Source organism: Chiloscyllium plagiosum, chromosome 12 (genome assembly GCF_004010195.1).
Source record: "Chiloscyllium plagiosum isolate BGI_BamShark_2017 chromosome 12, ASM401019v2, whole genome shotgun sequence".
In the NCBI taxonomy this organism is placed as follows: Eukaryota; Metazoa; Chordata; class Chondrichthyes; order Orectolobiformes; family Hemiscylliidae; genus Chiloscyllium; species Chiloscyllium plagiosum.
Genome location: NC_057721.1, coordinates 50,844,913 through 50,855,478, shown reverse-complemented (window position 1 = coordinate 50,855,478; position 10,566 = coordinate 50,844,913). Strand labels below are relative to the sequence as shown.

The window sequence follows — 10,566 nt, the reverse complement described above, 5'->3', positions numbered from 1 at the left end:
ATGCTTCAATGCAAGAAGTATACGAAATAAGGTAGGTGAACTTGCAGCGTGGGTTGGTACCTGGGACTTCGATGTTGTGGCTATTACGGAGACATGGCTAGAACAGGGACAGGATTGGCTGTTGCAGGTTCCGGGATTTAAATGTTTTAGTAGGGTCAGAGGTGGGGGTAAAAGAGGGGGAGGTGTGGCATTGCTTGTCAAAGATAGTATTACAGCTGTGGAAAGGACGATGGATGAAGACTCTCCATCTGAGGTAGTTTGGGCTGAGGTTAGGAATAGGAAAGGTGAGCTCATCCTGTTAGGAGTTTTTTACAGGCCTCCTAATAGTCCTAGAATCATTGAAGAAAGGATTGGGAAGGTGATTCAGGAGATGAGTGACAGTAATAGGGTGGTTGTTATGGGGGACTTTAACTTTCCAGATATTGACTGGGAAGGCTATAGCTTGAGTTCGTTAGATGGGTCGGTGTTTGTCTAATGTGTGCAGGAGGGTTTCCTGACACAATATGTAGATAGGCCAACAAGAGGTGAGGCCATACTGGATTTGTTCGTTACCCAGAACCAAATCCAGTATGGCCTCACCTCTTGTTGGCCTGTCTACATATTGTGTCAGGAAACCCTCCTGCACACATTAGACAAACACCGACCCATCTAACGAACTCAAGCTATAGCTTTCCCAGTCAATATCAGGAAAGTTAAAGTCCCCCATAACAACCACCCTATTACTTTCACTCTTCTCCTGAATCATCCTCACAATCCTTTCTTCTACATCTCTAGGACTATTAGGAGGCCTGTAGAAAACTCCTAACAGGGTGACCTCACCTTTCCTATTCCGAACCTCAGCCCAAACTACCTCAGTTGGCGAGTCACCCGAGCCTGGAATAGAACCCAGAGGACTGGCACTGTGAGGCAGTAGTGCTAACCACTGAGCCGACCTGCCACCCAGTGGGTACAACAGTCGGGCTGGAGCCAGGTTGTGTGTGCGGGAGAGGAGATTGGCTGGAAGTGCCTGATTGATGACTGAACACCATTCCACAGAGCAATGACAAAGGCTTTATGCCTGCCAACAGCTTAATGATTGGCTCCCAGGTAGCTGAACACCATGTGGGTTTGAATGTTTGGTCAGAAACTATCGTACTTCTGAAATGGAAGCAGCCAGCCTTTCCTTACTAGTAAAATGCTCAAGCCTGAACAAATCCAGTTTATATTCTCTTATCAGTTATGGAGTCATAGGGATGTCCAACTCATCCATGCCAACCAGATACCCGAACCTAATCTAGTCCCATTTGCCAGCATGTGGCCCATATCCCTCTAAAGCCTTCCTATTCATATACCCATTCAAATGCCTTTTAAATGCTGCAATTATACCAACCTCCACCACTTCCTCTGGCAGCTCGTACCATACACGTACCACCCTCTGCGTGAAAAAATTGTTCCTTCGGTACCTTTTATATCTTTCCTCTCTCACCCTAAACCTAGGCCCTCTAGTTCTGGACTCACCCCCAAGGGAAAAGACCTTGTCTATTTACCCTATCCATGCCCCTCATGATCTTATAATACTGTATAAGGTCCCCAAACACATTCTTCACTATCCTACCTGCGACTCTCAAGGAACTATGAACCTACACTCCAAGGTCTCTTTGTTCAGCAACACTCCGTAGGACCTTACCATTAAATGTATAAGTACTGCTCTGATTTGCTTTTCCAAAATGCAGCACCTCGCATTTATCTAAATTAAACTCCATCTGCCACTCCTCAGCCCATTAGCCCATCTGATCAAAACCCCATTGTAATCTGAGGTAACCTTCTTCGCTGTCTACTACACCTCCAATTTTGGTGTGAGCTATGGCTTTTAACCAATACATCAGAGACTTTATAAGTTAAATTGAACCAGTCGCTCTGTGCCTCCAGCAAGCAAGTGAAAAGACTTAGCGGAAGAAGATCAAGGGGCAGCAAGACCTGAGAAGCCAAAGGTATCATTTCAGTGTACTCTGTAGACAGAAATAATTGAACTGCCTTCCCAGTCTTGCCTTGTAACCTATGACATCAATGTTTTTTGTGCTATCTATATGTGAGTAGGTGGAGCATTTTCAGGGGATTACAGAACTATACGTCAACAGTTCATAAGTGTTTACCTGCAGCTAGAATCTATTTATTTATAATAAATAACTATTCTTGTTAAATACAGAAACCTGGTTTCTGTCAATCAAATCTAAAAGACAGAGAAATTGGGAAATTTTGTGTACTCATAAAATTTTTAAACTTTGAAATGACTCCAGGAATAGCAGGGCTTGTTTTCCAGTGAGTTTCCTCAGTAAGTATTACAGTGGACACCACCACTCAACAAGAAAGAAATTAATCAATTCCCCTTGTTGCTCAATGCCATAAGCATCACTGAACCGCTATCAACATCTGAGTGTCACTACTGACCAAAACTAAAGATAGTGTGGCTGGTTAGAAGCTAAGAAATCTGTAGCAAGTAACTCACCTTCTGTTTCCCCAAGTCAAGAGTGTGATAGAATACTCCCAAATCACTTGGATGGTGCAGCTTCAAGCAACATGCAAGAAGCTTGACACAATCCAGAACAAAGCAGTTCACTTGATTGGCAACCCATCCAATACCACCAAAGTTCAATTCCTCCACCACCAATGTTGCTATCTGCACTGCATTAACTCACAATGGCTCTTTCTATAGCACCTTCTAAACCCATGACCTCTACCAGCTCAAGGGACATGCTTAGCATAGTTATGGGAACACCATCAACTGCAAGATGCCCTCCACGTCACACACCATCCTGACCGTGGAACTGAATCACCATTCCTTCACTGTCACAGGGTCAAACATCCTGGAATGCCCTTCCTAACAGCCTTGTGCGTGTTCCTACACATCAAGGACGGTAGTGATTCAAGAAAGCTGCTCACCTCCACCTTCTCCGCGGAAATAAGAGATGCGTAATAAATGCTGACCTAGTCAATGACACCTGCTTCCAGGAACAAATAAAAATAAACTGATGCTGTTCATGTAGTGCAAATAGATTTCTCACAGGCATTTGATAAAATTCTGCACAGCAGAATTGTGAGCAAAATAAGAACTTAAACACTGCTGAAAAGATACTAAAATTGTTGCTTTTCATTTTGCACTCATCAGGACTAGGATGCAAGAAATAGACTTGAAAGAAAATGACAATTTCACGAAAAGAGGGTGGTGACTGGTTGGGCCATCACTGGCATGGAGTCACAGCAAGAACAATTCTCAGTTTCTGATTCGTCAGGTCATTGCCATGAGGCTGCTGCAGAGACTGGTTGTCTTTATAACCCCTTTGTTGACAAAGGTACAATGCATCTGCAAGTTCCCTTTGCCTACTTAAAACAGGGTCCTGTGTACTTTCGTATTAACACCTTGCACACACAAAAGCATCAGACTGCAAACCCAACTAAAGATCTTAAATTTGATGTTCAGGGAACAATCACAAAATCTGCAGGTCATACAAAACTTGAAATGTCGTGAATCAAAATCAGAATAGTAAAGAACTTCAAAAGGAAACAGATAGGTTAGTGGTCTTGATCAAATTTGTGGCAGCTGAATGTTAATTCATAGAAGTCTGCAGTGATTTATTTTGCTGGGAAGAATGGAGAGAGATAATATAAAGGGTACAACTTTAAATGGTACAGGAGCAGAGGTGACAGACATGTTGAGAGAGTGATTAAGTAGACAGTATTCTGGGCATTTTCATGGGGACATATAATACAAAAGCAAGAAAGTTATGTTCAATCTGTTGAAAACATTGGTTTGGCCTCAACTTGAGTATTGCATCTATATTTCAAATGTAGTATTGAATTTTCAAATTTAAAAACCAAGGTAAAGGTCAATGAAACTGGATTCCATCAAAGCAGAAAACAATAAAATAAAAGACAAGGTAAATTGAAATGTAGAAATTAAGTGATATGAAGACAGAGTTTCAAAAGCATATTTTTATAAATTCTATCAGGAGACATCAGTGTCACAGATAAAGCCAGCTCATCCCTAACACCCTTGATAAGGTGGCAGTGAGCTGCCTTCTTGAACCACTGCAGTTTCTGTGGTATAGGTACATGACAGACACAGCAACAGTAAAGAAATGGCAATATTGATGAAATGGGCTCCTCCTTCAATGAAGATGGGGATATTTTGGATGTCTATTGCACACCATTATTCAATGACTGGGACTGGTAGGACAGCAGAATATTGGAATGTTCCATATATTCCAGAATTGCTTTGGTCTATCTATCAAATGCTGCTTCTGCTGTCTGGTATGCAAGTCGTCCTGTGTCGTTGCTTCAATATTGTAAGAGGGAAAGGCTAAAGATACCATAGTTATAACCAAAGTGAGGATGGTTCCTAAATCAGCCCGGCACCGCCTTCCTGACCTGCAGTCTTCTTCTTGACCTCTCCGCCTCCATCCTACGCCGACCTATCACCCTCACCTTGACCTCTTTCCACCTATCACATTTCCAACGCCCCTCCTCCAAGTCCCTCCTCCCTACCTTTTATCTTCTCCTGCTGAACACTCTCTGCTCATTCCTGAGGAAGGGCCTGTGCCCGAAACGTCGAATCTCCTGTTCCCTGGATGCTGCCTGACCTGCTGTGCTGTTCCAGCAATAAAGTTTCAACTTTGATCTCCAGCATCTGCAGACCTCACTTTCTCCTAAATCAACTCTGTTGTAAAGTTCAAAACTCTCCCAGCACAAATAAAGACAGGTCAGCAAAAAAAGAAATTCAACAATGCAGAAATGAATATGCAATTGCATTGTGAAAGCACTTTGGTAACTGTGTCTCCAATGATCACCACATATCTTCCCTATTTGCATATGTTTGAGCAGAGAATTGCTCAGGATTTGCTGGTATACTGCCCATTGACAGATGCAGTGAAAAAATGCAAATATCAGGTTAACTTTAAAGCATTGCCAAACTACATTCAAATCTCTGTAGTTGTTGATCTGTATACAATGACATGTTAGTCCTCACCATTACTGAGTCTGGGATTGACTACACCGTAATGTTTACATGGCACTTTGTACTTATGGTGCAAAAGATCTACTTAACCAAGATAAAATCTGAAAGTGGCTGAATTGCTAATGTAGTGTAATGCGTAATTTGATATTTATTGTTGTTAATAGTACTTTTACACAAAAATCTAATGAAATCTGAAGTGACTGCTCTTGTTCCTCCAATTGGACTATTTCAAAACTGTGCCAACTGGAGGAGTTACATTATCTGCTCTTCCTAATGTCAGTCACCCACTGGCCCACATTTCCTTGTTTTTCCTTACAAGGAGAGAATAGCCTCTCTAATATGTCAACCTGGCTCTAATGACTACTTACTCATAAGATTTACATGCGAAACTAGCATTTGTTACTTTCCACTCAAACTAAATTTTATAAAAAACATATTGATAAACTGGCTTCTAAAGGAATAAAGTACAAATAAAATTTACAGCCCAGGAACAGGCCCTTCGGCCCTTCAAGCCTGAGCCGATCCAAATCTACTGTGTAAATCTGTCGCCCAATTCCTAAGCATCTGTATCCCTCTGCTCCCCCACCTACCCATGCATCTCTCCAGATGCATCTTAATTGAATCTACCATGCCTGCCTCTACCACCTCTGCTGGCAACACATTCCAGACGCCCACCACCCTCCGTTTGAAGTACTTGCCGCGTGTATCCCCCTTAAACTTTCCACCTCTCACCTTGAAACCGTGCCCTCTCATTATTGAATCCATCACCCTGGGAAAAACCTTGTCTCTATCCACCCTGTCTATACCCTTCATAATTTTGTAAACCTCAATCATGACCCCCTCAATCTCCTTTTTTCTAATGAAAACAAACCTAACCTACTCAACCTCTCTTCATAGCTAGCACCTTCCACACCAGGCAACATCCTCGTAAACCTTCTCTACACCCTCTCCAAAACATCCACGTCCTTTTGGTAATGTGGCGACCAGAACTGTACACAATATTCTAAATGCGACCGAACCAATGTCTTGTACAATTTTAACATGACCTGCCAGCTCTTATACCCAATACCCTGTCCAATGAAGGCAAGCATACCATATGCCTTCTTGACCACTCTATCCACCTGCGCAGCAACCTTCAGGGTACAATGGACCTGCACTCCCAGATCTCTCTGCCATTCAACCTTTCCCACGGCTCTTCCGTTCATTGTATAATTCGCTCTAAAATTAGTCTTGCCTAAATGCATCACCTCACATTTGTCTGGATTGAAAGCCATCTGCCACTTTTCTGCCCAACTCTCCAGTCTATCTATATCCTCCTGTATTCTTTGACTGTCCCTTATGCTTTCTGCTACTCCACCAATCTTTGTGTCATCTGCAAACTTGCTGATCATACCAAAAATGCCCTCTTCCAGATCATTTATGTATATCACAAACAACAGTGGTCCCAACACTGGCCCCTGTGGAACACCACTGGTCACCTTTCTCCATTTCGAGAAACTCCCTTCAACTACTACTCTCTGTCTCCTGTTGCTCAACCAGTTCTTTATCCACCTAGCTAGAACACCCTGCACACCATATGACTTCACTTTTTCCATTAGTCTACCATAGGGAACCTTATCAAACACCTTATAAAAGTCCTTGTATATGACATCAACAGCCCTTCCTTCATCTGTCAACTTGGTCACTTCCTCAAATAACTCTATTAAGGTGCTAAGGCACAATCTCCCCCGCACAAAACCATGTTGCCTATCACTGATAAGGCCATTCTTTTCTAAATATAAATAGATCCTATCCCTCAGTACCCTCTCCAGCAACTTTCCCATCGATGTCAGGCTCACTGGTCTGTAGTTACCCGGAATATCCCTACTACCCTTCTTGTACAGGGGGACAACATGAGCAACCTTCCAGTCCTCCGGCACCTTACCTGTATTTAAAGATACCACAAAGATATCTGTCAGGGCCCCAGCTATTTCCTCTCTTGTCTCCCTGGGATAGATCCCATCTGGTCCTGGGATTTGTCCACCTTAATAACCTCTAGCCTACCCAACACATCTTCCCTACTTATGTCAACGTGATCCAGACTAATCAAACTTCTATCTTTAATCTCAAGATTTATCATGTTCCTCTCCTCAGTGAACACTGATGCAAAGTAATCATTCAGAATCTCACCCATTCTCTCAGGTTCGACACACAGCCTTCCTTCATTATCCTTTAGTGGACCAATCCTTTCCCTAGTTTCCCACTTGCTTCTTCTATAAGAATAAAATGCTTTTGGATTCTCCTTAATTCTACTTGCTAAAGCTATTTCATGACTCCTTTTAGCCCTCTTGATTCCTCGTTTAAGATTTGTCCTACTGTTCTGATATTCCTCCAGGGCCCGTTCTGTCCTTAGCTGCATAGACCTTAAGTACGCTTCCCTTTTCCTCTTGGCTAGTCATACAATTTCTCCTGTCATCCACGGTTCAAGAATCTTGCCCTTCCTATCCTTTGCCTTCAACAGGACATGCACTACCGTCAACCTATCTTTGAAAACCTCCTACATATCAAATCTGGACTTCCCTTCAAATAGCTGTATCCAATCCACATTTCCCAGCTCCTGCCTAATTTTGATATAATTGGCCTTGGCCCAGTTTAGTACCCTTCCCTCAGGACCACTCTCATCTTTATCTACGAGTATCCTAATACTTATAGAATTGTGGTCACTGTTCCCAAAGAAATCCCCCAGCGTAACTTCTACCACCTGTCCTGGCTCATTCCCCCGTACCAGGTCCAATATGGCCTCTTCCCTTGTCGGACCATTGACATACTGCTCTAGAAAACTCTCCTGGATGCTTCTTACAAATCCTATCCCATCCAGACCTCTTACACTAAGTGTATCCCAGTCAATGTTGGGAAAATTAAAACCCCATTAACACTACCCTATTGCCTCTACATCTTTCCATAATCTGTTTATCTATTTGTTCTTCTACCTCACGCTCACTGTTGGAAGGCCTGTAATACAGCCCCAACAATGTAACTGCACCCTTCTTATTTCTCAGCTCCACCCATAAGGCCTCACTACCCAAGACCTCTGTAGCATCCTTCTTTAGTACAGTTGTGATATAACACTATACTCCTTGCATTAAAGTAGATGCATTTCAGGCCACCAATTCTTTTGCACTCATCTGCTCTCTACCTACTCTTCCCTTTATTAATGCTATCTTCATAGTAACCTTTTTGGTTTGAATTATGTCATAAGGTTCAGAAGCATTTTCTTGCTCGAAGTGAAAGTAATCATTAAAATGGATCATAGATAATAGCACTATCATAACATAACCACACATATTACTTTACTTACACTTGCTACTGATCAAAATGGTACTGTCAAAAAAACTTGAAACTCACATAATTTTGAACTGCCTGTGCTTGTGAAATAAACTGCTGTGAGCGTGGGTCTCCTAACTCATTGGTGTAGGTGAGGTTAGAGATTTCTAGACTTCCACTCAGGTAGAAAATGGAGATGGCAGGCGCTGAAAAGGAGAACAATCACACCTTACATCCACATTCTGGAGATAGTATCTACATGGAACTTCTGCTAAGTTGAAATAGACACTGAAGCTAAACTTATACAGCACTGTCAACCCAGCCTACAGAGTAGCCACTTGACTTCTTATTTACGTAACCAAAATTCAGGATTTAAACTTACAGAAACAGTAACAAAAGACAACAACAATTATTGCTGCTGTTAGAGGGATTATGGGCAACGAGCCAAGGATCCATCTTCTGCAGGGTTCACTTCTTGCCAAATTGTAGGAGGAGAACTCCAGAGGGCAGAGGTAGGTTTTGAGTGCTAATGGACCAACAGAATGGGCCGATGAGAGATTGAGACACTGATCGGTGGGCAAGCTTTCTTTGTTACAATCTGCAATAGGATATTTCTGAAGAAGAAAAAAAGTAGAAACAGAATTTGATCACCTAAAGTATACTGGAATTTCTCCGATAATTGTCACACTTACAGTGCAGATGGTGACTCAAACACTTTCATTGTTATTTCAGCTGGTTTGCAACTCTGTCCATCATGAAATTTTGATCCTGGGGCAACATATTTGAAAGGCAAAGCTGTTAAAGAAACGTGTTTTTTTTTGTTTCTATAGATACTGAAAAATATTTAAATCAAACGCAACTTTAACAGCTGCGGTTTCGTTTTAAATTGTGCACTTGAGTATAGTTTATATTTAAATAAATAAGAAAAGCTTAGACTAAAATTTATATTGCATCAGGTAACTTGCACATCAGTTTTGTGATTAGGGCAATTATTTTGTTATGAGTGGCTTATTTCTGTTTGTTACAACAAGATCTATCGAATGTGAATCTCGGAAATGTGACATGTCAGTTTAAACTTTGCAATTGACGATTAATAACAAACAATTGATTAACAGAAAGAAACGCATTTTATCTGAGTCTATATTTCAAACATCATACACTAAATAAATTACACCTGATGAGGCAAACTGCTACTAGCATTGTAATTTTATGAAATAATGAATCTCTATGGAAAAGAAATGTTTCCTCCGAGGCTTTGAGGTTTACCAAGAAATTGTCATCAATAACAAAAGTATTTAGAATTCATGGGTTTGACTTTTAAAAAAGATTTTAAACTGCTTCAATTTTTTTTCAGCATGATCGTTAAAACTCAGCTGATTTATCTTTCCAGGCGATGTCACCTTACCTGTTGCCCACTGGTGGATGTTACCTGCTTTTGTTGATGAGCAACTGCTTCTGAAACACTGAAGACCTCAGAGATCCTCTGTTTTGAAAAAGTTAACATCGCCTTACTTCGTTAAAAGCAGAATCTCCTCAGGATCAACTCGCTTCCACAAACCGCCAGATCCTACTTTGTCTGGATTTATTCTCTCAAACGCCCTTTCCCAGCAATTTTTACAGCAGCCCCTCAGAGCCCACGATCCCAGAAGAATTTTGCGCCACTCTGGGCTCGCCCAACTGAAAGTGGGCAGCGAATTACAGGCGCAGAAACTGCACAGGAATCTTAACCAACAGGGCACGTGTCCTGTGGGGGAAACTGCGCCGCCCTGCGCCCCATTGAGAGTCTTCAAAAGCAGCTTTAGAGACACCGAACAATCTTATTCGTTCAGAGCCTTTGTATTCCTCAAACATCAGGTCCAATTCTGCTAAACGGCGGGCGGCTTCAAATGTGGACTGTCAGATACTGTCCAATCTGCTGTATTCACGTACTGTTTACACAACGAAACAAAGACAGAAATTGCTGGAAAAACTCCGCAGGTCTGGCAGCATCTGTGGGGAAAAAGCAAAGTTAAAGTTTCAGGTCCAGTGACCCATTCTGAAGAAGGAGCCTGTACCTGCGGAGTTTTTCCAGTAATTTGTGTTTTTGTTTCTGATTTCCAGCATCCGCAGTTGTTTGGTTTTATTTTGGCCCGGAAACACAAGCTGAATTTGTTCTTTTCTAATCAACCTGCTCAGAGATAGAACCATAGAATCTCTACTGTGTGGAAAATGGCCATTTGGTCCAGCAAGTCCACACAGACCCTGGGAGAGTAACCCACCCAGCCCCATTCCCA

At 42.0% G+C, this 10,566-nt stretch overlaps 1 protein-coding gene across 1 annotated transcript in view; it reads right to left on the bottom strand.

Annotated features, from left to right (window-relative positions):
* The window catches only part of LOC122555509 (suppressor of tumorigenicity 14 protein homolog), an 80,228-nt gene extending 70,431 nt beyond the window's left edge, over positions 1–9,797 (bottom strand). The window contains exons 1-3 of the mRNA XM_043701534.1: positions 9,699–9,797; positions 8,766–8,907; positions 8,375–8,499 (exon numbers count right to left, since the gene is read on the bottom strand). Coding sequence (XP_043557469.1) covers positions 8,375–8,499; positions 8,766–8,907; positions 9,699–9,797 — 366 coding nt within the window. The remainder of the gene's footprint in view (positions 1–8,374; positions 8,500–8,765; positions 8,908–9,698) is intronic.
* Between the last annotated feature and the right edge of the window lie 769 nt (positions 9,798–10,566).